Source organism: Trichosurus vulpecula, chromosome 5 (genome assembly GCF_011100635.1).
Source record: "Trichosurus vulpecula isolate mTriVul1 chromosome 5, mTriVul1.pri, whole genome shotgun sequence".
Classification (NCBI taxonomy): Eukaryota; Metazoa; Chordata; class Mammalia; order Diprotodontia; family Phalangeridae; genus Trichosurus; species Trichosurus vulpecula.
Window position 1 is genome coordinate 44,870,092 of NC_050577.1, and position 26,919 is coordinate 44,897,010.

The following is a 26,919-nucleotide window of genomic DNA, read 5'->3' on the forward strand; positions in this document are numbered from 1 at the left end:
TGAGAGCAAAGTTCTTGGTCATTTGTTATAAAGTGACATTTGAAACCGCTAAAATTATTTGAACTTTAATTATTCCTTTCGAATTGTATTATTTGTAAGGTTCATTGAGGTTTGGGGCATTATCTTGTTTAAAGAATTTTATATTCTACCAGCACTCTGCTAAATTGAAAAGAGGATTCTGTTAGCAAAAAGTATTTTGATGGTAGAGGTGCCCAGAAAAATACTTGAGAGAAGCAGGGAGAAAAAGAGCAGGAATCATTTTCTTCATCTCAACCTTCTACCTGAAACCCAGAAAAAAAAATGAGGATACCAGGTGAGCCAGATCCTAGAGTTTTCTGGTACAGAAGTAATAGCATTGAGATGAAGGGTCTTGTCCTGTGGCACTATGCAAAATATTCCTGTGTTGTTTGTCTGTACGATTCATGCCTTGTTTTTCTTGTTTCTCTTTATTCTTGACCACAAATAAGATAGGGAGGACTCTTGAATGTTTTCAGAAACATACAAGATGCCACTCACTGGAGAAAAGTATTTTGGCATAGAGATAATAGGGTTAAATGAAGAAATGACTTTCTGAAGGAGGTGGGAAGAGATAAGACATCTCCCTTTTCTGAGAGGATGGAGTCAGGGGACTTTTTGGGGGGTGATTTGCTTAAGGGAAGACTGCTAGTTTAGTCACGCAGATCCTCTACTAACATTCAGTAGGAAAAATATTAAATTCTTAAAGTTTAGCAAATTTATTTTTATTTTCAAGGTGGAATGCAAGCTTTAGGACTTCACCTTACAGATCCAAGTCAACGTCTCGTACAGAACTGTCTCTGGACTCTTAGGAATCTTTCAGACGCTGCAACTAAGCAGGTAAATTCTTTGCTAGACAGCAATAGAGTTGTGGCTTCTTGATCGAAGAAGACTAAGTGTCTCAATTTCTTATTTCCATAGGAAGGAATGGAAGGTCTTCTAGGGACTCTGGTTCAGCTTTTAGGCTCGGATGATATAAATGTTGTCACCTGTGCTGCTGGCATCCTTTCTAACCTCACCTGCAATAACTACAAGAACAAGATGATGGTGTGCCAAGTTGGTGGAATTGAAGCCCTCGTTCGCACCGTCCTTCGTGCTGGTGATAGGGAGGATATCACTGAACCTGCCATATGTGCTCTTCGTCACTTGACTAGCAGACATCAGGAGGCTGAGATGGCGCAGAATGCTGTCCGCCTCCATTATGGACTCCCAGTGGTGGTTAAGCTCTTACATCCTCCATCTCATTGGCCTCTGATTAAGGTAAATGATCATCACAAAGCAGCACAAACTACTGCAACAGTAAGAACTGCTATTGTATCAGCAGAATTGTAAGTGATAGCATGGTATAGTAGAGGATCTCAGGGCCTCATTTCTGGTCCTGGCTGCACTGTGTCTAACCCTCAGCCTTTTTAGTCATTTATAATTTAGCCTATTCTGCCTCCCTAATAGGCCTATGAGAATCAAATAACAATGCTGTGTGAACTCTGATAAGGTTGTCTAACGGGAAGCATGTTTCCAGGTCTCGGCTGCAGTACTTATTTACTCTGAGCCTTAATCTCCTTGTCAGTAAAATGAGGATAAGACTTGTACTACCTACCTCATAGGCTCGTTGTGAGGAATAAACCTTTTTACAAAGTGCATAGAAAGGAGCTTTTACCAATGAACATACTTTTACAGATGTTCTGAATCTTCATAGTTTCCAGTATAAGCTAGTCAGGTTGACTGGTACTGCTGGACCTCAAAGATACCTCGAATAACAGACACTTCTTAGACAATAGAGTCTTTAGGTTGTTGTTTTTAAGCATGCAGCTGTTTAGTAGCTGTTTATTTTTTAAAGGTTCTAGTAGGTCTTAGAGGTGGCAGGGAACTAACTTAAGAGCATGCACATATATAGTTAATTTGCTCATTAATTCTTTAATCTCCTTTCTTGCAGGCTACTGTTGGTCTCATCCGAAATCTTGCCCTTTGCCCAGCAAATCACGCTCCTTTACGTGAGCAAGGTGCGATTCCCCGGTTAGTTCAGTTGTTGGTGAGAGCACATCAGGACACCCAGCGCCGGACTTCAATGGGTGGAACACAGCAGCAGTTTGTGGTGTGTAAACTTTAAATTTAAACTTAACAAGCAAAAAAAAAAAAAGACACTTAAACATTACAATAAACTCAGACAAAGCAGAATGAAATCCCAGATAAAGTGTTAAAATTCATACTTCTTACATTTTTCCAAAGGCGAAAAATCTTCATGCATAGTCACATGTCACTTTTTTACTGGTGAGTTGGCTTTGTGGTGAAAGTGAGGAAAATGATGAATTTGGAGTCAGAGGGCCTGGGTTCAAATCCCAGCTTGCCTTGTTACGACTACTGTGTGACGTTAGGCGAGTAATTGAAATTCTGTGCCTCAGTTCCTCCTCTGTAAAGCTGAGGGGATTGGATTAGGCCATTTTTAGCCTGGAGTCTCTTCTGTCGTGGTGGAAACCATAGAACTCAGTCTTTTCTAGTCATTGGCTTTACTTTCTTTGCTGTCTCTTCTTAAGGAAGACTAATGACTAAGAACATTTGTGCTATTACTGTCTCCAAAGGAGAAGCAAACGAGCAATAAAATGGCCTTAAATGTTGGGCACAGTAAGAAGGGCATCGGTCATCCTTGAATTACTGAGTAACTATAAATTAAGATGAGTTTATCCTTCTCTATTTTTCATTCTCTGGGCTTCACTTTGTGCTGTTTGAAAAGCATTCTCCATCTTGGGTCTACGAGGAATTGTAAATAATTTTCACAGAAGAGCATTTAAAGAAAAATCAACATAATTGGAGTCAGTAATGAGCAAGTAGGATAAAATGACCTAGATGAACAACCATAGAGCGCTCTATTCTGTACCCAGACCTTTGCTGTCAAGTCTGAGGTCTCGATTTATACGCCTTAAGATGGGCCTTTCTAAAGAGGCCTCTGATTTCTTTTAATTCCAAGATTGAACTGCCAAATTCCACCAATGTCCTTAACTTTTAAAAAGGATTTAAGTCTGTTCCTTGACTAGGTTTTATCTGGAAACAAATGTGCTGTCCTGGGGAAGCATTTTAGGGAACATAGGTTGCAGGTTCTTAATTTAGATGATATTTTACTAGAATATTAAGTTTACTTGAACTTTGTGATTCATCTGTGGTGTTGAGGATACCTGGGTTCAATGTTTGTGTCTCTCTGATGCTTTTATTATCTGGATGACCATGGGCAAGTCATTTATCTTACCTGGGAATGCTCTCCAAAGTCTCTTTCAGCTCTAGATCTAGGATTCCATAGTCCTTTTCACAGATGATACTAAAAAGTTGCAAAAATTAAAGAGATTACTAATCCTTTTTTTGCTAATAAAATACATAAAATTCCAGAGGTTTGGGACAGTAGAGAAGCAGAGGGTCTGAACATTCCACAAGCTAGAGAATAAACTTTAGAGTAATAGCATTATTGGTCATGCAATCAATTTGTTAATGATGAAGATATACTGTTGGCAAATTTAATTTTTCCTGTCTAAAGTGGAGCATCCCAAAATGGGTGGGATGTTAGGAAGAATTGAAACAGTTTGAGAAGGGGTTATATTGTTCATAAGATTTCTCATCTGCATTTTTTTCCTCCACTTTCTTATGGAGAGGACTCCAATCATTCTAGAAGTATCTTATCTACAGTCTGTTTTGTCAGAGTCCATACATGTTGGCCGATGATATGTCTGGCATATCCAACTTCTAAGAGTAGGGAAGAGTACTTGAACGTGTGCAGAAGTGGGTCGCTTTTGAATACAATGATGTCTTGATTAATTTCTGAGTTAGTATACTGAATTAGGGGAACTTGATTCTGTAGACCATGGTTCAGATTGTGTCCAGGAATAAATGCTGACGAATTGGCTCCTTTTCATTTGAGGAGTGTCAGTCTGCCAAGTTATTCCCAAGCTTTTAGTGAGGAACAAACAGGCTTTACTGCACTCTTCCCTAGGAGGGAGTTCGCATGGAAGAAATCGTGGAAGGTTGCACTGGTGCCCTTCATATCCTTGCCCGAGATGTCCACAATCGAATTGTCATCAGGGGTCTAAATACCATTCCACTGTTTGTGCAGGTAGGTGATCGTCAGTGAAGCACCATCACCCTCTCCCTCCATCTCCTTTATTGAGTACAAATAACCAGAACTGTACATTTCCCCCGTAGTTGCTGTATTCCCCTATTGAGAACATCCAGAGAGTGGCTGCAGGGGTGCTCTGTGAACTGGCTCAGGACAAGGAAGCCGCAGAAGCAATTGAAGCCGAGGGAGCCACTGCTCCTCTGACCGAATTACTGCACTCGAGAAATGAGGGTGTGGGTAAGTATAAGAGCAAGTGACTGGGAGAGAAGGCTTTTCTCCAAGCCAGACCAGGCTCTGATGGATGACCCATGTTCCTCTCCCCCAGCTACATATGCGGCTGCCGTGTTGTTCCGAATGTCTGAGGACAAGCCACAAGACTACAAGAAGCGTCTTTCTGTCGAACTAACCAGCTCCCTCTTCAGAACCGAACCGATGACTTGGAATGAGGTAGCATAGCTCAGCAAGCAGCCTTGGTGTCTCCATACCACAAGCACAAAAATGAGCAGTCCCTGCTTCTGCAGGCACATAATCAAGTACATACAGAATAATATAGTGAAAAGATGATTTTGAGGTCAGGGAGAGCACTAACCACTGAGAAGATCAGGAAAAGGCCGTAGGAAGTAGAGTTGAGTGGCATTTGAGCTAAAATAGTCTTAGAGGCTGAGGTGAGGAGAGGGATCCATGCCAGACTTGGAAGAATGGTGTGGCAGCAGCTTTGAATGCCAAAACAGCAGGTTGGTGCCTGACTCCACTAATATTCCAGCTTTATTATTCATTCATCTATTTATTTGTTTTGCTGTAGTCCTTAAAGAAACTGTTTTGAAAAAGTCTTGTGGTTCAGAAACTGTTTGAAAAGTGCTAACACCCATATTTTTAACAGTAAGCTTCTTCAGAACCATAACAGAAATATGAGTGTTATAGTACTAGTTGGACATCTTGAAATTCACTAGGCAGTGTACCTTTTCTAGTAGAAATGGTTTATTTGGCTTGTAGTAAGAGTCTTTTTTTGTCTTCTCTTCCTTTAGACTGCTGATCTTGGGCTTGATATTGGTGCCCAAGGAGAACCCCTTGGTTATCGTCAGGATGGTACGTGTGTTTTATATTACTTGGCAAATTTCAAATCAAGCCAAATTCCCAATCCTTAAGCCATTTCAACAACTCAGGAAACTTAACTCCCCTGCCCCATCGTATCTGGTGGCTGAAGTACTTTTAAATCTCTGAGGTTGAATGCTGATAAAATCTTTCTAGTCCAGGAGTCTCTGAGCTAGCCACACTTCATTTGAGTGATAGAATAGCAAGTTAACTATATATTGATTACCTGCTATTTTGCTAGACAGTGTTTTGGCAGCAGGGTATTACTGTTCTGTTCACTCCTAGTTTGCCTCTTGGTCATTGTCTTGCTGCACTGTGCCCCCTTACTACAAGCACATTAGAAAGGAAGAAGTAGAAAAAAAGTGCTACAGAGCTCACATATTCTAGGTGATTGGATATATTCTTGGTGGCCTCGACCTTGGTTTCCTTTTTAAAACTTCAATTATGGGTTGATAGTGGAGTGGGGAATTACATTGACTTTATAAGAGAGGTAAAATTACCATTCTTCATTTCATTCTTTCTTTGTAAAGGTTTAAATATTGAGTTAATTCAGATGAGAGTTTGTCGGCTTACATGTACCTTGTATCTCTAAACAAACCATATAAGAGGAATAAAAAGATTTGAGTACATGATTTTAGTAGGGTTTCTATGCATGGTTTTGCTTTTATATTGGGGGATAGGATGGCATTTGGAAACCAAAAAAAAAAAAGGCCTTGATATGTAGCTGTGAAACTTTATCTGGTAGTTCAGTAGGGCAGGCCAATGGTCAGTCCCAAGTTCTTCTCAGCAGCTTTTAGGGATCCCCAGTTAGATGGTGAAAGGTCTCTCTAGTAACTTGTGCCATAATTGGTTCTCTGTCCCTTTCCTCTTCCTTCTCCACTACCCATGTGGGAAATCAGGTCACTGTTCAGAAGAAGTCTGGGCCCTCAGGATACAGACTGATGCTGGTCTTTGTCTGTGCAGCCACATTACAAGACCGTCCCATTCAGAACACTGGGACAACTGCTTAAATTCAAACTAGAAGGCTGTAAATGCCAGTCTCAGCTGATGGCTGCTGCCTTTGGGCATCACTAACCTGAGTGTAAACATTTGTTTGCTTTTTCTCCTCCTTCCTCTTTGTTGCTTTCTTAGATCCTAGCTATCGTTCTTTCCACTCTGGTGGCTATGGCCAGGATGCCTTGGGTATGGACCCCATGATGGAACATGAAATGGGTGGCCACCACCCAGGTGCTGATTACCCAGTTGATGGGCTTCCAGATCTGGGACATGCCCAGGACCTTATGGATGGGTTGCCTCCAGGTGACAGTAATCAGTTGGCTTGGTTCGATACTGACCTGTAAATCATCCTTTAGGTAAGAAGTTATACATAATATTTGGGTAAAATCCTGTCCCTCCAGACCCCTCTGTGTGGATTCAGTTGGTAGGGAGGGAGCGACTTCAGTATATACGTGACTGCGGCAGTAGCAGAGGAGTAGATACCTGAAAGGGCATGTCTTTGAGTGTTCTCAGTTTTCTGGTCATTACATGGTCTTTCAGTGTCTTGTACCACAGCATTTTGCAATGGATTCTCATGGGTAACATTTGCTGTTTTAAACATTAATGGCAGCCTCTCTCTCTCTACACAGCTGTCTTGTCTGAGTGAGCTTGCATTGTGCTTGGCCTGTAGAGTTGCTGAGAGGGCTCGAGGGGTGGGCTGGCATCTCAGAAAGTGCCTGACACACTAACCACGCTGAGTTTCCTATGGGAACACTTGAAGTAAGCTTTTTGTTTTGGTCCTTTTTGGTCGAGGAGTAACAATACCAATGGATTTTGGGAGTGACTCAAGAAATGAAGATGCACAAGAATGGATCACGAGATGGAATTTATCAAACCCTAGCCTTGCTTGTTAAAATTATTTTTTTTAATCTCTGTAATGGTACTGACTTTGCTTGCTTTGACAGTAGCTTTTCCTTTTTTCCTTTTTTTTGGGGGCAGTAACTGTTAGTTTTTTAAGTCTCGTAGTGTTAAGTTATAGTGGATACTGCTACAGCGATTTCTGATTTTTAAGGATCGAGTAATGGTGTAGAACACTAACTAATTCATAATCACTCTAATTGTATTCTGAATAAAGTGTAACATTGTGTAGCCTTTTTGTATAAAATAGACAAATAGAAATGGTCCGATTAGTTTCCTTTTTAATATGCTTAAAATAAGCAGGTGGATCTATTTCATGTTTTTGATCAGAAATTTTATCTCGGATATGTCTGGGTAGGGGCCAGTAAGAACTGTTATTTGAAACCTTGTATTGGACAGTTTACCAGTTGCCTTTTATCCCAAAGTTGTTGTAACCTGCTGTGATACAGATGCTTCCAAGACAAAATGCAGTTATATTAATGGTTCAGAATTAAAGAAAACTTTTAATTCATTCTACTGTGTCACCTTGTTTCTTTAGAAGAATGCCGGTTTTACCGCAATAAATAGCTCTCACACGTCGTTTTTTAACCTGTCTGAATGGTTTGCGTAAGTGATAAGTTTGCCTTTTTTATTTGAAGGAAAACACAAATGTGCTTCAGAGAATGATTTGTCCAAAACTTGGTTGTAATTAGAATGGTGTTAAATGACAATTTGAGTTTAGAATTGGACAGCCCAGAGTGGATTACATATAAGTGCCACACATGTATTGTTATGAGTGAGAGCAAAAAGGTTGGCTGTGAAAGTCTTCATGGAATCTCTTCTCCCTCTGAAAGAATATTAGTGAATAGCCGCTAGTGATTAGGGTGTAATGCTGCCACTATTTTAGCCTCTGTTATCTTCTGTGGTGGTGTGCCAGATATTGAAGCCGGTCTGCCAACATGACCCAGTAATCTGCACAAGCCCACCCAAATGACATGGAGCTTCCCCAAGACATCTGGGCACAAGTGCATATAGCTTTAAAAAGTGAGATGGATGGTTATAGAGCTAAAAAGCTAGTTAGTTGTTACACAGCTAAGATAGCTTGGAATTCAGCTTCTGGAGCCACCCATGCTTTATTGGGGGAGGGGGACAGTAATACTATGTAATAATAATAATAATAGCCCTTAATCTTTTGCAACATGATTAGTGGTATGTCTAAAGAGTGGATTAAAGAAGAGATTTCTTTCTTTTTCTTTTTTTGATAAAACCACTATTATAGAATTTGCCAACTATGTCAAATACAGTTCATTTATTCAAGAAATCAAGAGGATAAGATGCTAGCCATAGGGATTTTAATTTTGTAATATGTAGGGTCATAGTGATGGAAATGGCTTCAATAGCTCACATTTTATGTAATGCTTTAAGGCTTGAGCATGTCTTTTACGTGTGATCTGCACAATAAACCTCCAGATTGTTGCAAAATTATCACCATTTTATAAAACGAACAAATTAACTTAAGGAAGTGACTTGCCTAAGGTGACAGTAATAGACTATTAAAACATTAACAAGAGACAGCTTGTTATAACATCAAAATGGCTGTGGTTCAAATTAGAGGAGGTTCTCAAAATACGTTATATATGTGCTTTAAATTTATAAAGCCCTAGCTATCTGACTTCTTCCACAAGTATTCTTCTACTTGTATTCCTCATTGTGAAATGAAGGGGACACTGACTCTTCAAAGTTGTGCTGGTAGAAGAGAATCTCCAGCTGGTGATTCCAAGCTGGAAATGTTTCCAGGACAGGACTAGCAACTAATCTGAAGACCAGACTAACTTAATTTGGAAATGTTCATTCCCCTGAAGGATTGCCCCCAAGCAAAGTAATGAAATTTACTGATGGATCCTCCAATACAGGAATGTACTTGATCAAATGTATTTATATTTTGCAGTTAGTGCTATTAAGCCGTGAGTATGTAACACAAACCTTCCCATATTTCCCGTGTCGTACTTGAAGCTGCTTTGATCAAAGTGCTGCTGTTGATTAATAGGACTAGGACTATTTATCTTGTAGGCCTTGTCTAGATAATTTCAGTGTCCTGTTGGCAATGCAAGGAGAGACATGAAAAGTCCTTCAGTGCTACAAAGAAACATTAAGATCGTAGGGGAGGGGAGGTACATGATCCTTCTGCACTCCCCTCTCTCTTACTCTTCCTTTCCACCCCCCACAAGTCTTTAGTAAGTGGGAGGCAGGGCAGGTCTCACTGGGATGAGACCGTGCTTACCAGAGTCCTTCTTGCTATGACATACCATGCTGATCTCCAGGTCATGAGCCAAGCTGAACAATAAGTAGTCTGTGTGGTGTGTGCTTTTCTGTTGTGAACATACCTAGAGGTATGAGACAGCAGACTCAAATAGCAAAAGACAGGACTGAGAGCCACGGGAGTGAAATTTTTCCACCTGTTAAGGGGCTGTCATTTGGGACATTCTGTGAGTGTCTGTGACCTCTCTGGCAATAATGGGTATTTTAAAGAGGAGAAATGGGTTAGATTTGGAAAGCATGGGTGTGATCCCGCTTTACAAACAAAAACTTACTGAGGCCTCTGAGAGTCCCAACTCTAGTCTGATTACTTTGGGTTTTTGAAATGAAGGCAAAAGAGAATTTCTTATCCAGCCTAATACTTTTTACAAGTTGTGTCTGAATGATTTTGGTCTTTGGGCTGTGAACAGAATACAGTGATGAAAGTTGGTCCAGTAGCAAAACTGATTTTTCCAACTATAGCTCAAATCCCATTATAACTTCACAAATAAGCTATATTTGGTGCCCTAAGAACATGGGTAGGACTGATAATCTTGGCAGTCACCTTCCTAGTGTGCAGGACCCTGCAGAACAATCACCATTCGCAGCCTATCACATGGGCAAGTGAGGAGAATGGGATGCCAAGTTCAACCAAGGCCTTGCCTTGAGGGAGGGATGGTCGTGAATGGCAGAGGCTGAAGAGCTGTTTGCTTGTGTGGGCAAAGGAGCACCTGAGGAGGGATGCCTTTGAGTAAAGCAAAGGTAGGCTTTAAGAGCGAAACCCATTTCTGATGATTTCTACAGCAAAGGTAAAATTGCCACCTTGACTTGGTTGGGGATGAGAGAAGAGAACAAGTGAGGTGTCGGTTTTTATCTTGAAAGGCCATGGCGCACTGGACCCTAGATTTGAGCTGGAAGGGCACATGGAGGCCGTCTGATCCAGCTGCACAGAAGGGCTAAGGCCTGGAAAACTGGTGACTTGCTAAGTGGCAGAGAGGATTTGAATCCAGTCTCTCTTGCCTCCAGACCCAGCACTTTCCGCTGCACCACACTGCTTCTCTGTGGGGTAGTAAAAAGAGCTCTATTTGGAGGCAGGAAGACTTGAGTCGGAATCCATCACCATCGATTGGTGCCTCAGAATCACAGTCTGAGAAAAAGATCTCAGTACTCATTAAGACTAATTCATGGTGGAAAGGGCCTTCAAGATCCTCATGTTCAACCTCATTTTACAGATAGAGAAACTGAGGCCAGACTGAACCTAAGCCTTCCTAATGCTAACTCACAACTCCCATAGCCATACTGCCTTTGGTTGGGGGAACTGGCTAAAAAAATCTTTAACTCTGTGCCAGCAATCTGAGCCAAGATTAGATGCAGATGCCAGTACAGGCCACTTTCCTCATCTGCAAAACAGAGGTGTTCTATCAGCAGAGCACTATCAATGGCAAGGCTAGGGGGAGCTAAGTGTTACCAAGGGGGGACACCAGTGCTGTCGGAGTCAATGGGCAGTGATTTAATGCCCTTGAGCCTTCATTGGCCCATCTATAAAGTGGGTTGGTTAGAGTAGGTGGCCCACCCACCTCCAACTTTAAAAAGAAGCACAGGAGAGCAAAGTGTGTTGAACTTTTAAAACCAATTCTCCTCTCTGCTTAATTTATTTTCTTCCTTCACACCTTCACCCACACAAGGTGCCTTTTGTACAGACTCTTCCACCCAGTGCGCAAGGTCCCCTCCTCTGAGCCAAAGCCTAAGATAGAAGACCGCTCTTTCCCCGTGTCATATTAGGAGGGATCCTATTTTTTGGTACCAGTTTCATCCCTTCTCCACCATGGTCTCACCTGGAACGTTCCCCTCCATCACATGAAGTCCCTGACCACAGTGTGTTTAGTACAAGTCATTCTTGGGTATCATTGAGATGAGAGGTTGGGTTGAAGGGGAGAGGGAGAGGAGAAAGCACAGTTTATGAAAGAATGGGGCTGGTAAGTAAAGATATCCAAGGTAAGGGAGCTTACCACCTCCTATAGAAATAGGTTCCATGCCATAGCCCATAACAGATAGAAAGTTCTTCCAAATGCTCTCAACCGCCTTGTTTGCAATCCATTGAGTCTGTTGTCTTTAAGCTGCTTGTGGCTGTGGAAAAGCTCTCACTGTTGTGGGCATATTAGGTTCCTTGGCATATTTTAAAAGTATTGTTTTTTCCTGCTTCCTCCTCTTCCCTAATCTTACCATCTTCAACCCAAGTAACTCCAAACCCTTTGGCTATTCTTCCTGAACTGGAAGTCAGTGACCCCTTCCCACCCCCAACTCCTGGTTCCTGGGCATCTTACAGGGCTAAGAAGACTGCACCATGGGCACAAGGCCCTAGGATCAGAAAAGGGAGAAGGCAGGGAGAAGACAAGCAAGGAGAGACAGTCTGAGAAGGGGGATGCGGAAAGTGGCAGAATGTGCTGCTGCTGCTCAAATGACAAGTTACTCACTTGGACCCTTAGAACCTCCAATCCTCTGTTACTTTGACTCCCAAGCTCTCTATATTGTATCTAAGTTGCTGAGCCCCACCCTTGCCAAGCTGTAAGGAAAGCCCAGGAGTGGCCAAGCCTTCGTGCCTATGAGAAACATGGCATCATCCCAAAGCTGGTGATGCCAGCTTTTTATTGGAACCAGGATCACCACAAAGAAAATCTGCTCCAGGAGGAAACCAGTAACAGTGAAGCTGTCCAGCTCCACCTAGTCAATATTTCTCTATTCATTTCAGAATCTAGTCTCTGCCTCCTGTCCCCACACACTAGCAAAACTTTCTGCCTCAGTTCAAATATTAGCTTTCTCTTCATCAGCAAAGCTTCCTCTTAAGCACAACTGCAAAGTCTCCCTTAAGGCCTCCAGTCCCAGACAGCCCAGGGTCACCACCTAGCTACCCAAGCAGCAGACCTTTTATAGGGAAATTAGTGTTAGAGTCTGCATTTCCTCCACAATAAAAGGCCAGGTGCTGACCTCTGACTCTTTTCAGCATCCCCCTGTTCACACAGTGCCACTGCTGTGAATGGAATGTTTGAAGCTTACATGTGGTGGGGTGGGTGAGAGGGTGCTGAATGTGCAAATCCAACTGATTTAGCTGAAGACAGTATTTTCAAGTTTAGAGGAAAAGTTCCAAACTTCTCCCTCTTTTGTGAAAGCTTAGGATCTAACTTAAAACTAGGAAGTACCATAACAATCATTTACCTTTACAGATGAGGAACCAGGTCTGGAGAAGGGGAAGGGGCTTGTCCAAGGTCTCACAGCCATTCAGTGACAGAGACAGGAGGAGCAGTGTCCTTCCCACCACACCAAAGTGGCCTTTTGCCCAGGCCCAGGCCTCTCCTGCTATCATCACCTTGCACTGTGTATGAGCACTGGGGTGTGCTTGCTTTAAGCTGATATTTCAGGGCAGAACAAAGCAAGCGGACCTTGCTCTGGCAGGTTTTGCTTTCCTTTAGGCAAACTTGTATCTATCTTTGCATTTCAGTAGAGATTCATGGAATCCCTTTATCCCAGAAGAAAAACAAGGTGGGCAGGTGAAGTAGGAGAAAGATTAGAGGCTCAAACCAGCTTTAAAATTAGGTCTGCTGATCCTGCTTTCGCAGGAAGGAAGGAAGCTCTCAGACACTGTGCGCTAGGGGATGCCACTGCTGGCCTGACTCTTTATTTGCTTATATGTTTCATGGGTATACAATGCCAAAGTGGCCCTCACAGGGTGACCTACGTAGACGCCTGCAGAACACTTTCTGAATCCATTCCTGATGGCCCAGAGGCAAAGAGATGACCGTAAGCCACTAGGACTCAGCTGACCATTGAAACCAGATGCTGGTGAATTTAGGGAAATGCAGCTCAAGATCAAAAGGGTGGGTCCGGGTCCTCCAGGCACAGCAGGCTGGCATTGCTGGATGACCCTCCTGGCTGCCTTCATTTTTGGTGTCCAACTATTTCGAGAATTTCTTTAGCCAAGGAAACAACAGTGTTGTCATGGGGGCTGCAGGAGGAGAAAAAGAGAGGCTTATTAAGCATATTCCAAGTCAGTCAAGTCTGGTTTCCCTGCTTCCCATGTTCAGTCTTGTCCACAACACCTGATGGGCTGGCTGGCTGGCTCCAAGGGCTTCCTATGTAAAGCATAGCTCCCTAACCCACAGCAGCAGATCAGAGATGTCTGAGCAGAAAGGAGAGGGTGTGTGAGAACACAACCCATCCTCCTTCCTTGCTGCTGGCTGTGTGAGGCTGACCACAGGGCCCCCAGCGCCCCTGCCCAGGCAGGGCTCTGAGGCTGCCTGATGCCTGTGCTTGAAATGGTGAAGGGCGGGCATCGAGAGCTCAGGATGTGCCCAACCAGTTATGCTTTTGTTAAAACTGAACCAAAGGAACCTCCTCCCCTCTCCCCCATTTGCTGGAGGGCTGGCTCCTGTGGCTTCCTGACTGAGTCCCTCAGGAGTCTGGGGCCTCTCACTCTCCTCTTGGAGGTGTCGATTTGTGATTAGTAGCTTAAAATGGAAACTTCGTTATTTGAGCACATTGAAACAGATTCAAACCCATGCCTTGACAACTGTTATCAAAGGAAGGATGGAGATCAAATGGCACTAACTCTTGAAGTATAAAATTAGTCTGGGGGCCCCCAGCTAGTCAGAAATAGCGCTGTTAGCGCAGGCAGCACGAGGGCTCCGGCTCCGCAGTGAATAGGACGGCCGAAGAAAAGGCAGCTGGCATTCTTGCTCCACTTATCAAAGTTCTGAGAGACAGCAGGAATGCATTTGAACACGACTTACAGTCCAGTTAAGCAAGACATATTTGGTTAGGGAGCCTGGAGCAGGAAGTCCAGAGAACCTGTGAGCATGCTGGGGAAGCATTCTGGTGAAGTGGGTGCTGCCCAAGCTGGGCTTACTCCAGTCTCTTTGCTGCTGCCTTTCAGCTAGGAGCTCGAGAAGTGCAGACCAGCTCATCTAGAACCCTTGGAAAGACGTGCAAGTGGAAGGAGCATTATGTTGGGACTCCTTCCCATGTCTGGTCTGAGACCTCATTGCTCCTTCAGCCTCTGTTCTCCATCACTGTCCTACAGAGAACTTTCCCTAAAGTATTCCTTTCACTGGATCATGACCACATTCAAAACTATCCATGAATAGTCATTAAGTGCCTACTGTGTGATGGATAGACAGCTATGTTCTGATTAGTACTAAACACTCCCAAAAGCACCAGCCCCAGGAGGAATCCAGAAAGGCCTCTGGAGGAGGGGGTGCATGAAGGAGAAGGGCTGGGGGTGGACTCCAGAAAGCTGGAGCCAAAGGAGGAGAGCATTCCAAGTAGGGGGGACATCCTATACAAAAGCTTGGAGATGACAGACGAGTGAGCGTGTAAACTCTCTACAAAACAGGGCTAAAGAAGTGTATTACCTAACTCATCAGGCTGTGAAGAAGGTGCTTTTAAAATGAATTAATGATTTTAGAATTTAGCACTGGAAATTATCTATCCAGCCTAGTCCCCTCATTTTATACATAAAGAAGCCAAGACCACATACTTGTATTTCCAGCTTACTAACCTGGGACACGATATCTGAAGGTTAAAAAAAGGGGGTTGGGGGATGGGGGAGGCTGTTGCTTCGCTGAGGATGAGGGGTACTGTTTTCTCTACAGCCACAGTGGTCAACAAAACGAAAGAGATCTGGAAGCATTAGTTTTGTGTGTGTGTGTGTGTGTGTGTGTGTGTGTGTGTGTGTATGAATGAAGGATTTCTCCCAGGGTCTGTACATACTTTGTGCTTTGCCATCATTAAATGTTTCCCACTCTTAGTCAATAAATACTCATTGTTCTTGACCTGACCCCCCCCCCAATCATCCATCTTCAGCCTTTCCCTAGCTATTGGCTCCTTCCCTGATGCCTACAAACCCATCCACGTCTTCCTCATCCTCAGGAAAAACCAAAAAACAAGGAATCCTTCGACTTGACCCTACCATACCCAACATCATCTCTTCTCCGTTTCTTAGACAAACTCCTAGAAAAAAGCTTCCCATATTTGTTACTTCCATTTTCTATCCTTCAGACTCACTTCTCCCTGCCTTCCAATGTGGCCTCCAACCTCATCATTCGATTTCACCTGCTCAGCGGCATCTGAGTTAGGTGTTAAAGGGTGGGTATGATTTCAATAGGTACCAAGAGGGAACTTTATTATAGAGTACTGGCTCATTCACCAAACATTGATTAAATGCCTCCAGTGTACATTGCTAGGTGCTAGTAAAAGGAGGCCCAAAGTTTGGATCAGGTCAGAGTCTTGTCCTCGTGGCTCACATGGTCTAGTAGTGCTTAGACTCTCCTGGTATCAGCAAGGGTGTGAGTGCAGGGTTGGAGGGGATACCACATGGCGCCATGCATAGCAGCCTGGGACTTATCCTACAGATTTAACTAAAAGCACACCCTGGGATCATCCCCTGAACTTCCGTAGGGTTCCAGAGACCTCCAACCTGAAAGAACTCCTTCAGAGCTGGCTTACTCACAACAGACCTGCTAGGCACAGGCCGGTCTGGGTTATAAATGTTTAGGAAGAAGATATTAAAGTACTTAGTAGATCTGTCTTCCCTGGTGCCTAGGGATTGACAGTTCAAGTCTAAATGCCACAATACTCAAGTTCATGGTGAGTGTTTACAGATCTTGCCCCCACCCCCTACCTCCACTTTCCCAGGCATGATCTCGAATCTTGGGGCAGGAAAAGGACAGATAAGCAGATGCCACGGAAACGTTCAGCCCCTGAGCTAGAGGGAGCCCTGGAGTTCTCAGGCAAAGTTTCAGAGCCCAGTGAAGGTAGTGGATGTGCTGCTGCTGTACTGTGTTCAGGAAGACAAAGCCATCACACAGGCTCTCCAACATGCTCCGTTTGGTTAGGTACTTGTGTAGCTTGGTGGGGGGCTGGATGAGGGGCAGTGGAGCCCATGGAAACCCACTCCCTCACATGTGCCCCCATTTACAGCTGCAAAAGCAAGCAAAGAACCACCGGCCAGCAAACCCCTCACCAGAATTCCATGAGAAGAGAGACCCTTTGAAAGACCCTTTCACTGGCCTGGCAGCCCAAGCAGAGCTTATACAGGCCAAACTCTGGGCCTGTGGCATTCAGGGCACAGATGATAGGGGCCTTGCTGCTAGATAAGGTTAGATTCTCTCCCCCGCCCCACGGGCCCCCCTCATTCTTGCCCTGGAAGATCAAAGTCCATAGCCGCAGCTACAACAAAAGCCGGATTGCTCAGGAGAGGTGAGGCAGCCAAGAGTAACCAGAGAAGGGGGGGTGGGGCGTGGGGGTGGGGAGGGCAGTGGGGAGGCTGCTTCAGAGGGCTGAGGCGCCCAGGGGACGCAGCCTGAGCTCCTGGAAATTCCGAAAAGCCCCAGGGGCCTCACCTGCTGGGTGGGGCCAAGGCCTCCAGCGAGCGGATAAGAGCTGCTCCATCCTTCTTCATGCTCTCCAAGTGCTTCTCGTTTGAAGTGATCTGGAAGAAAAAGAAAAAGTTTTCAGAAAGGGATCATGGGTGGGGGAGAGAGGGAAACAGGTTCCAGCAGCGCATGATTTTGATCTCCTTGTGAATGTGAAAAGAACCGAGGTCTGGGAATAGCCAGGTGGGCTGCTGCCACCCCAGGGGCCCTAACCTAGAGCCCCCAAGGCTAGCTCCTTCTGTAGCCCTGGGGGCTGTGGATCCCCTGCAAATCATGCCCCCCCCCAGGCCCGGCTGGGGTGAGCACCAGGAATGGTCCCAAAGAATCCCAGTGCCCTCTCATCTTCCTAAGGATGGGAAGGGTAGGGTGTATCTGGTATATGTTGTCTCCCCCAGCTAGACTATAAGATCCTTGAGGCCAGAGACCATATTTCCCTTCCCTACCCACCCTCCCCCACCTAGCTCAAGGTCTGGCATACAGTAGTAGGAACTTAATAAATGATTGTGTATTCTTATCGACCCTTGTGGGCTCCAAAGACCCACATGGGACTCGATGTTCATTAGTCTCTTGCTCCCAGACTGGTGCTTGCTGCTCTTAAAGAAAGAAACATGATGATGAATAACTCAATTTGGCCATATAGACAGAAAAAGGGAAGGAAGAGAGGAGGGGAAGGTGAAAAGGGAAAGGAGGAAAGAAAGAGGAAAGGAACATCACATCACATTCTCCCTAAGCCACCAGTTTTAGTGACAGCTTTGCAAAAGATCAAACTCTCCCTGAAACAACTTTAGCCTTTTACTGGTAATACAATAAATGGGCAGATGAAATGGTTTCTTTGACCTGGCCTTGAAGCCCTGGGATAATTTTAGGATCAAGTTACTTGCGTAGAAGAGAAAAAATATCTAATCTCATCCAGAGTAGATCATTTCAGAGTCTCCCTTTGACTGCTGGATCGGACAGATGAAGAGAGGCCCATGTGGAGCAACACACTCACCTCGTCAGGGTCTTGGACCTTGAATTTCAGGGGCTCCGGGCCTGCGCACCTCATTTCTTTCCCATCTTTGCTAGTTTGTGGTGACTATTATAGGCTATTATAATCTCTGGGAAATAAAGGGGGGATGGTGGTAAAAGGAAGGAGGAAGCAGATCTTATTTATATCCCAGGGTCCCCTGTGACAGCGCTTGCTTTTCTACTGTGAGAACCTTCCATTAGACACTGCAGCTTCTGTGGCTTGGTGGGTTGAACTTGTGGTTTGAACACTGAGCTTCAGAAGCCGCAGGATCAAAGGCTGAGTCCGAGCGATGCCTCCTTCCCTCTCAGTCAGACAAATAGAGCTCCCCATGATGGCTCCAGCCCAGAGGAAGTGAAAGCAGGCAGGGAGAAGGGGCTGCCAGGTAATAGCTTTAAAACATCTTATTCCTCTATGGATTTTTTAAAGGCTCAATCTAAGTCCTCCCAGGAAACACTGGTCTATTGGGGCACCTGGGAGATGAACCAAAAGCCAGACCTTGTGTGTCTGGAAGCCAAAGTGTGGGCAGGGCCTGCTTCTCTACTTCACACCCACAAGTGTGTGTGTGTGTGTGTGTGTGTGTGTGTGTGTGTGTGTGTGTGTGTGTATCCTATATGTAGACGTTTACAGCAGAATCTCTGGACTAAGCTGACTACTAAAAGATGACTGGTAATGATGATAAAAATTATAACAACTTATATTTGTTATAACATTTTGCAGTTTACAAAACACTTCCACTTTCATTTGATACAAAGGAAAGTGCAACACAGAGAACTGGCCTCTGTCACTGATGGGCTATACAACCCTGGGCTAGTCACAACCTCACTTGGCCCCAGTTTCTCTATCAGTAAAATAAAGATTCATCCTTATACATATCACAGGGTTGTAGTGAGAATCAAATGAAGTTAATATACAATATATTTTAAAACCACAAAGCATAATGGAAATGAGTTACCACCACCATCTAGGTGACATCATATTTAAGGCATTCAGTGATCAATTTTTAAGTCATATTAAGTGGAAGCTTTGCTGCCCACTACCCAGTCCTGAGTCATAGAGTCAGGGGAGATCTGTATCCAGGGGTAGCATTTCAGGGTAAGCAGAGAGGAGCAAGTCCGGGAGCAAACAACAGCAGTGTGGCTCACACGCCGAGGAGCAAAGCAGAGTCTCAGTTCTGGCTTCTAGCCTAGCTGGAAGTCTGCAGAGGAGTAACCAGGGCAGGGATCCGGGACCAAAGGGAAACCTAGAATTCTGTCCCTCTGAATCAGCACAGCTTCCCAGCTGACTGATAGCAACTTAGTCCTGCAGCATCTACTGCTGCCCAAAGTCAGATTGGACACTAGAAGAGCTCAGATTGGGGTAAGGTATAGCAGTGAGGCTTTAGCCTAGATCATAACACTCTGGAAGTACTGAAAGCTTGCAGGTTCCCAGCCTAAGCTGTCTCTGGGATCTTGGAATGACACATCACCCAAAGCCCTAAGGAAGCAGCAATAGGAATAGCCTAGACCATCCCTCCAGAGGTACACAGAGCCCCCTCGTAACATCAAGTCCAAAATTAGGAAGCAGGCTGGAAGAATTAGCAATTATAAAAAGAATCCCACCATAAAAAGGTATTATGACAGGGATATCCAAGACACAAGCCCAGAAGAGAATGACTACAAAATATCTAAAAACAAAGACTCAAAGGAAAACACAGCTTGAGCACATATTCAACTAGAATTTCTGAAGACAATGAAGCAAGAGTTTGGGTTTTTTTTTTAATATTTTTGAGCCCTAAAAGAAAATATTGGAAAAGAAATGAGAGCTATAAAAGAAAGAACTGGAAAAGAAATTAACAGTTTGGTACAAAAGGTACAAAAATGTGCCCAGGAAACAAACTCCCTGAAAATTATAATGGACCAAATAAAAGCTAATAATTTCATGAGACAACAAGAAATATTAAAGCAAAGCCAAAAGACTGAAAAAGAAATAGAAAGAAACATAAAGTATCAACATAGCAAAACAATTGACCTAGAAAACAGAAGAAAAAAGTTTAAGAATCAGTGGACTATCTGAATGCTATGACCAAAAAAAAAAAAAGAAAAATAGAACATCCTATTTCAAGAAATCTTAGAACACTTCCCAGAAGTGAAAATAGAATCCACTGGTCATTTCCTGAAAGAAAACCCCAAATTACAACTCCTAGGAACGTAACAGCCAAAATCCAGAGCTTCCCGGTCAAAGAAAAGATACTGCAAGTAATAAGAAGTAAATAATCCAAGAACCAAGGAGCTAGTAAGAATCACTCATCATGTAGTATCCACTATTATAAAGGAGTGAAGAGCTTGGAATATGATATTCCACAAAGCAAAGGGCATAGCTTTACAGCCAAGAATAACTTATTCAGAAAAACTTAGTATAATGCTATAGGACCAAAAAATGTACTTTTAATAAAATAAACGTTTTCCAAGGATTCTTTATGAAAAGACCAGAGCTGCAGAAACCTTGAAGTTCAAACCAAGAAATTAAGAGAAACGTAACAAGGCAAACATGAATGAACAGTCATAAGAGACTAAACATTATCTGCCCATATTTGCATGTAAACAGATTATCCACGTGTTCTCTCTGAACCCTATCATCATCTGGGGCCATAGAGGGAGTCTAATTAGACAAGCCCTAGGAGTGGTTCTATTATATCTTGATTAACAAAAAATGGAAAAGAAAGGAAGAGCAAGTAATATACTAGGGAGAGAAAAGGAAAGGAAGATGAGGGAAAATGATCACATAACCAGGATGTAAACGTTGACATTTATACACGTACAGAGGAGGGCACAGGGGTGGGGAGCAGTTGACACTTGAACCTCACTCTCATTTGAACTGATCAAAAGAGGAAAGAATACACTCATATACGCATACAGAGTTGGGTACAGAAACACATTTCACTCAAGAGATGAAGAGGAGGGAAAGGGGAGAAGGGGGAACTAGAGAGAGCATAGATTAAAGGAGGGATTAGTCTGAAGCAAAACAAATTCTACCTAAGGATATTAATATTTTAGAGCTCTTTTTGAGATGGCAAGGAATAAGAATTTGAGGGGGTGCCCATCAATTTGGGAATGGCTGAACAAGTTTGGGCAAATAAAAGTGTTGGAACACTAATGTGCTGTTGCTGTTAGTCTCCTTTTCGAAGAAGACCAATGGCATCACAGAGTGATGACTTGTGGTGAATTGGATTTAAATGAGGCAGAGCTGCCCAAAGTCTTCAGCCTCACTCTCTTCCAGAGTCACTGAAATCCAGAAAGTAATGAAGGGGATTGTTGTTAAAGAAATCTGGGAAGACCCGTATGAACTGATGCAGAATGAAGTGAATAGAATCAAGAGAACAATATATATATATATATATATATATATATATGTATGTGTGTGTGTATGTATGTATGTATGTATATGTACATGTATATGTACATGTACATGTATATGTATATGTATAGATGACAACAACGTGATAAAGACAAACAACCTTGAAAGACTTGGGAACTCTGATCAGTGAAATGACCAACCATGATTCCAGAGGATTCAGGATGAAACATGGCACCTATCTCCTCAGAAAGAGGGTGAGGAGGACTCAGAGTACAGATGAAATAAATAAATATATCTACATACATATGTGTGTGATTGTACATTATTATCTAGAAGATGCACTGAAGACTAACTTTTTTAGTTCCCGATAAAATAAATTCTTTTTCAGTACTGCCTGGGAGAAAAGGCTTAGGAACATAGCTTTGGTTCTGGTACTGATTTTTCTCATATTAAGTTTAAATCTTGTTTATTTCCTTAGCTGTATTTGTCAGAAAGTTCCCCACAAGTAGTAGGCATACAATAACTATTTGCTGAATGAATGAATGAAACACCAGTTGAGTTCACTAGATCTACATAGGACATCAAAATTAAGGACAGACATTATACTCTACCATTATGTAAGAGGTCAATTCTAGCTGCAAATGACCTTTTGTTCAAATGTACCAGCTCTATTCATTTTATCAGTGAGCTGGTCTAGTTTATGTCTTCCTTAGTTTACAGAAGAAGCTGAACATTTCTCAACCAGCCAGTCAAGTTGATGGGAAGGTCACAAGGGTAATTAAACCACACTGGTTACTCTGCCGTGCATTGGAATGAGCTTGCACCTTGTTTGGATCCTAATCCATCTCTCTGAGTGTGCCAGTGACCAACTTCCAGTTCAACTAATGCAGGTGTGATTTCTGCAGAGATTTGCATTTTAAAAAGCTAGTAGTTAAATTTGTTCTGAAATTATGCCAACCTCAATGAGTTCAAAGGGCTGCTATTTGAAAATGTCAGTGGCAGTTCAATTCTGTCTGAATTCGGCAGTACAGTACATACAGTGCTCCAAGAATGGGGAACCATTTCCAATGGGATTTGCACTCTGAAGCTTTTGACAATATTGACCATCACTTCTTCCTGGACATTCTTTCTTCTCTTGGCTTTCATGATGCTGCTCTCATTTGGTTCTTCTTCCTGTCTGATTGCTTTTTCTTGGTCATCTTCTTTGCATAATCCATATTTTAAGGAAATTACTGCAAGATCCGTCCTGGACCCTCTTTTCTTCTCCCTCTACACCTTTTTTTGGTGATCTCATCAATTTTCATCTCTGTGCAGATGACTTCCAAATCTATATCCAGCTCTAACCTCCTTCCTGAACTCCAGTCCTGAATCACTATCTTTGAAACTATCTGTTCCTCAGACATCTCAAATTCAACATGTCCAGAATGGAAATCATTGTCTCCATCCCCTAAACCTACTTGTCTCCAAACTTCCCTATTTCTGTGGAGGGTGTTTCCATCCTCTCAGTTACCTAGTCTGGCAAGTTCAGGCACCTTTGACTCTTCACTCTCCCACTCCCCATATACACTCATAAATCTCCTTGAGCGTCCCACAGCCACTTTTCAGTCAACTGTGACTGTTGGTTTAGTCTGTCATAGAAAAACATCTTAGAAAGTCTGGCTGCTCCTTCCTCTGCTTTCATCAAGGGTGTTCCCAATGCCTGCACTACTCACAGTATCAGAGATCATCAAAGATGGAAGAAGCTCCAAGGCCATAATGTACATAACGTTCCTTCCTGAACAGAAACTTCTTTCAGAATGTACTTGACAATTCATCTTCCAGCCTTTACTAGAAAAACCTGAATGAGGGGGAGCAGTCTGCTACCCCCAGGCCTATCCATTCGATGTTTGGATAGCCCAAGTAGTTAGGAAATCTTTTCCTTGCATAGAACTGAAATCTGCCTCTCGGAAACTTCCACCTGTTCGTGCTAGTGCTGCCCTCTGAGGCCTGGCAGACAAATCAATCCCTTGGCAACACAGTAGCCCTTTCAATATTTGAAGGCAGTTATGTCTTCTCCAGGCTAAATAGTCTCAATTCTCTCCCTAAGTCTTTCCCTTTGGGCTAAACATCCGTAGTGCTTTAGATTCCGTTTCAAAGCCCTTCCCCATTCTAGTTGACCACCTCTGGATACTCTCCAGTTGAATAATGTCCTTCTTACAAATGGCCCTCACAACTGACCACCATATTCCAAATTTAATCTGACTAGGGCAAAAGACAGAAGAACTATCTCCTGGTAGTCCTGGATACCATCTGGCCTAAAATTGCATTAACTTTTTTGGTTGGCATATGACACGAATTTATCTTTTAAAATGGAAATATTATTTAGTCGGATCTTCTTTAGTTTATTATTTAATCATTTTTCAGTCATGTCCAACTCTTTCGTGACCCTATTTGGGGTTTTCTTGGCAAAGATACTAGAGTAGTTTGCCATTTTCTTCTCCAGATCATTTTATAGATGAGGAAAATGAAGCAAACAGGGTTAAGTGACTTGCCCAGGGTCACCCAGCTGATAAGTGTCTGAGGCCGGATTTGAACTCAGGAAGAGGAGTGTTGCTGACTCCAGGCCCAGCGCTCTATAAGCCATGCCATCTTGCTGCCTTTCTTTACTTTAGATGCAACTAAGTGGTGCGGTGATAGAGTGCTGGGTCTGCAGTCAGGAAGACCTAAGTTTGAATCCAGCCTCAGAGAGTTCCAAATGTGTGACCCTAGGCAATCACTTAACCTTTTTGCCTCAGTTTCTTCAACTGCAAAGTGAGGATAATAATAGAACCTATCTTTGATAGTTGTTGTGAGTATTAAATAAGATATTTGTAGAGCACTTAGCGCAGTGCCTGGCATACAGTAGGTGCTTAATGAGTGTTCATTTCCTTCCTTCTTTCCTTTTCCACCTTTTTCTTGGGAAGCTGATATTCTACATTTCTAATAAGTTTCAGCTCCTTAGACTCATCTCAAAATTCATTCTAGCCTGTCAAAACTTTTTAGATTCTGACTGTCATGAAACAGATTAGCTTTATGTCATCTGCAAATTTGATAAGCATGCCAACTATGCCTTTGTCCATATAGTGGATTGCACAGATTCCCTGGTGCATTCCGCTAGAGATAGCCTGTTTGTTGCTGACCAAAATAGTTGCTACTTTTGAGGCCCAGCCATTTAACCAGATCCAAATATACCTATGCATACTATGGTCTAGTCAACACTTCTTCCTACTGTACATGAGGACAGCATGAGAAGCCTTGTTAAATACTTTGCCAAAATCTATGTAAATTACACCTACAGCATTTCTCTGATTTACCAATCTCATAATAAGAGGAAATGAGGCTAACCTACTCTTGATGAAGCCATGCTGGCTCTTTCTTATCTCAGTTTCCTTTTCTAGACTAATCATCCCCTTAGTACATTCTAGAATTTTGCCAGGGATCTAAGGCAAGCACACTGGTATCATTTCCAGACTCCAATCTCTTTAATTTTTGCAAATCAGAACATTTGTCCCTCTTCAGTCTTGTAGTACCTCTCCCATTCTCCATGATCTTTCCAAGGTCATTTACGGTGGCTCAGATGTGGTTTCTGCCAGTTCTAGCCCTTTGGTATCTAGTTCATTTGGAGCTGGCAACCTGAATTTTCTTACTATCTCCCTATTTATTTTGGATCTAAAATTCTTATGACCATTTTTTTTTACTATCCTTTCCCATCCAAATATTTCACTCACTGACAGAGAAAATAAAGATACAGTAAAAGGTCTCTTCTCTCAATCATCTTATTGTCATTCTATCTACCCCAAGAAGGAGTTTTATCTCATTTTTAAGCCTCCCTTTCCCTCAACAGAGCTTAAAAAACAACAAAACTCTTGGGTCCTGAGGTGGTGGCATTCATTTTGTCTGAGATGTCAAAGGGTCAGCCAAATCACTTGCACCGATGTCCACCTTCTAGAAGATGTTTTCTACTTGGTGTGGCTCATCTGTTATAATGAAATCTGCCTCACTTGAGAGTGGCATGGGACAGTGGAAAGAGCCAGAGCTCTTAGGTCCCATTCTCTCTGATACTGCCTGTGTGACTTTGGGCAAGTTACCTGACCTCCTCAAGCTCAGATGTACCATCTGTAAAATAGGAGGACTGAACTAATTCATTAACCTCTGAGGTCCTTCCCTGTTCTGACCAACAGAGACTTAAAGAGTCTGACATCCTGAACTCTTCGGGGGAAAACTTTTACAGAAGTGAAACAAAATAATTAGAAGTATGAGGTTTTATGCACATAGCTTCTGTGTCTTCACCTAAAAGGAAGTGATGACATTTTCTGGGTGACTTTAGAAATTATAGCTCAAACACAAAGCCAGAAAGACCACATTCCTTTCCGAGAGTTACCTATCCACTGCTGACCCAAGCCACACACACACACACACACACACACATACACACACACACACACAATTTAATCTGCATTTAGGTTTCCAAAGGCAAACATGTCTCGGGACAACTGATAAGGACACAGGAAGAACACTCCTTGTAAGAAAAGATAGTATGGTATCTGGTTTTGCTCCCAAAGAAGCTATCCATATAGCTGAGTTAAAGTTTCCCTACCAAGACAATGGCCAGCCAGGGATCGGGGAAGCTAGACAAGCTAGAATCAGTCCAAGCTTAACATGTCAGTTCAAGGGTTAGGTCCTGGGCAAGTGTCCAGGTCTACTAATCTGCATAATTTACATATGTTAAAGAGGGAAGGTAGGGTAGTAAAGAATGCAGACTAATCCTAACTCAGACAAGGAAGAGAGAAGTAATTAACTTCACTTTTGCTTCTTTATCCTTATTATCCTACCTATATAAACTGTATAACTTAAGAAAACTATGTAAAAAAGTAAAGAATGTAAACTAACCATAACTAAAACAGGAGTGGAGGAGCTGGCAACCCTCACTCCTGCTTCTGTATCACTGTGAGTGTTCCTAGTAAGCACTGCACCTGCTCTCTCAAGGAGTGTAATAAATGCCTTCCTCTGCCCACTCTGGTCCTGAGTTCTTTGGGTGAGAATGGTCAAATCACATGGATCTTCCTAAAGTTATGCTACCAGGAAAGCAATGAGCTGCGGAAGCACATTCAGGCTAACTTCCTGACCCTGCCTTGGGAAGTCCTGTGATCCCCACCACAGTGTTAAGGGGGCTACCACTTGAGATTTCCCTGGGGAACCCTGTGGTCTGCACAGCCTTCTTAAGGGGCCATCACTTGTGTCTTCCAGACCTGTCTCAGGAGCCTTGTGATCTTACTGCTGTTCTAAGGGGCCATCACTTGGGTCTTCCTTAGGGTCTAACCCCTAGGAAGCTCTGTGATCCCCACAGATAAAGGGGGAGCTACTATTTAGTCTTCCTCCAGGGGTCCTGTGGTCTGCACAGCCTTCCTTAGGGGTTATCACTCAGATCTTTCTCAGGGTCCAACCCTAGGAAGTCCTGTGATCCCCACAACCATTCTACGGGGCCATCACTTGGGTCTTCCTCAGGGTCTAACCCATAGGAAGCCCTGTGATCCCCACAGTTAGAAGCGGGGCTACCACTTGGTCTTTCTCTGGGAGTCTTGTGGTGTGCACAGCCTTCCTTAGGGGTTATCACGTGGTTCTTCCTTAGGTCCTGACCCTGCCTAGGGAGGTCCTGTGATCCCCATAGACTAAGGGACCATCACTTGGTTCTTCTCCAGGGCTTTGTCTCTGCCCAGGAAGTACGGTGATCCCAAAACCACATTTCTCACACTCCTAAACTC

At 43.2% G+C, this 26,919-nt stretch overlaps 2 protein-coding genes across 4 annotated transcripts in view; one reads left to right on the plus strand and one right to left on the minus strand.

Annotated features, from left to right (window-relative positions):
• CTNNB1 (catenin beta 1) overlaps positions 1-7,608 on the plus strand; it is a 44,969-nt gene extending 37,361 nt beyond the window's left edge. For 2 of the 3 annotated variants that reach the window (XM_036759227.1, XM_036759228.1), the window contains exons 8-16: positions 752-855; positions 937-1,275; positions 1,949-2,107; positions 3,989-4,108; positions 4,198-4,348; positions 4,437-4,558; positions 5,137-5,197; positions 6,335-6,555; positions 6,829-7,608. In XM_036759227.1, the coding sequence (XP_036615122.1) occupies positions 752-855; positions 937-1,275; positions 1,949-2,107; positions 3,989-4,108; positions 4,198-4,348; positions 4,437-4,558; positions 5,137-5,197; positions 6,335-6,543 (1,265 nt within the window). In that variant the 3' untranslated portion in view covers positions 6,544-6,555; positions 6,829-7,608. The remainder of the gene's footprint in view (positions 1-751; positions 856-936; positions 1,276-1,948; positions 2,108-3,988; positions 4,109-4,197; positions 4,349-4,436; positions 4,559-5,136; positions 5,198-6,334; positions 6,556-6,828) is intronic. The other variant, XM_036759229.1, reaches the window with a different exon arrangement.
• Positions 7,609-13,009: 5,401 nt separating this feature from the next.
• ULK4 (unc-51 like kinase 4) overlaps positions 13,010-26,919 on the minus strand; it is a 675,609-nt gene continuing 661,699 nt past the window's right edge. Inside the window, exons 36-37 of the mRNA XM_036759487.1 lie at positions 16,765-16,853; positions 13,010-13,370 (exon numbers count right to left, since the gene is read on the minus strand). Of these exons, the coding sequence (XP_036615382.1) occupies positions 13,304-13,370; positions 16,765-16,853 (156 nt within the window). The 3' untranslated portion in view covers positions 13,010-13,303. The remainder of the gene's footprint in view (positions 13,371-16,764; positions 16,854-26,919) is intronic.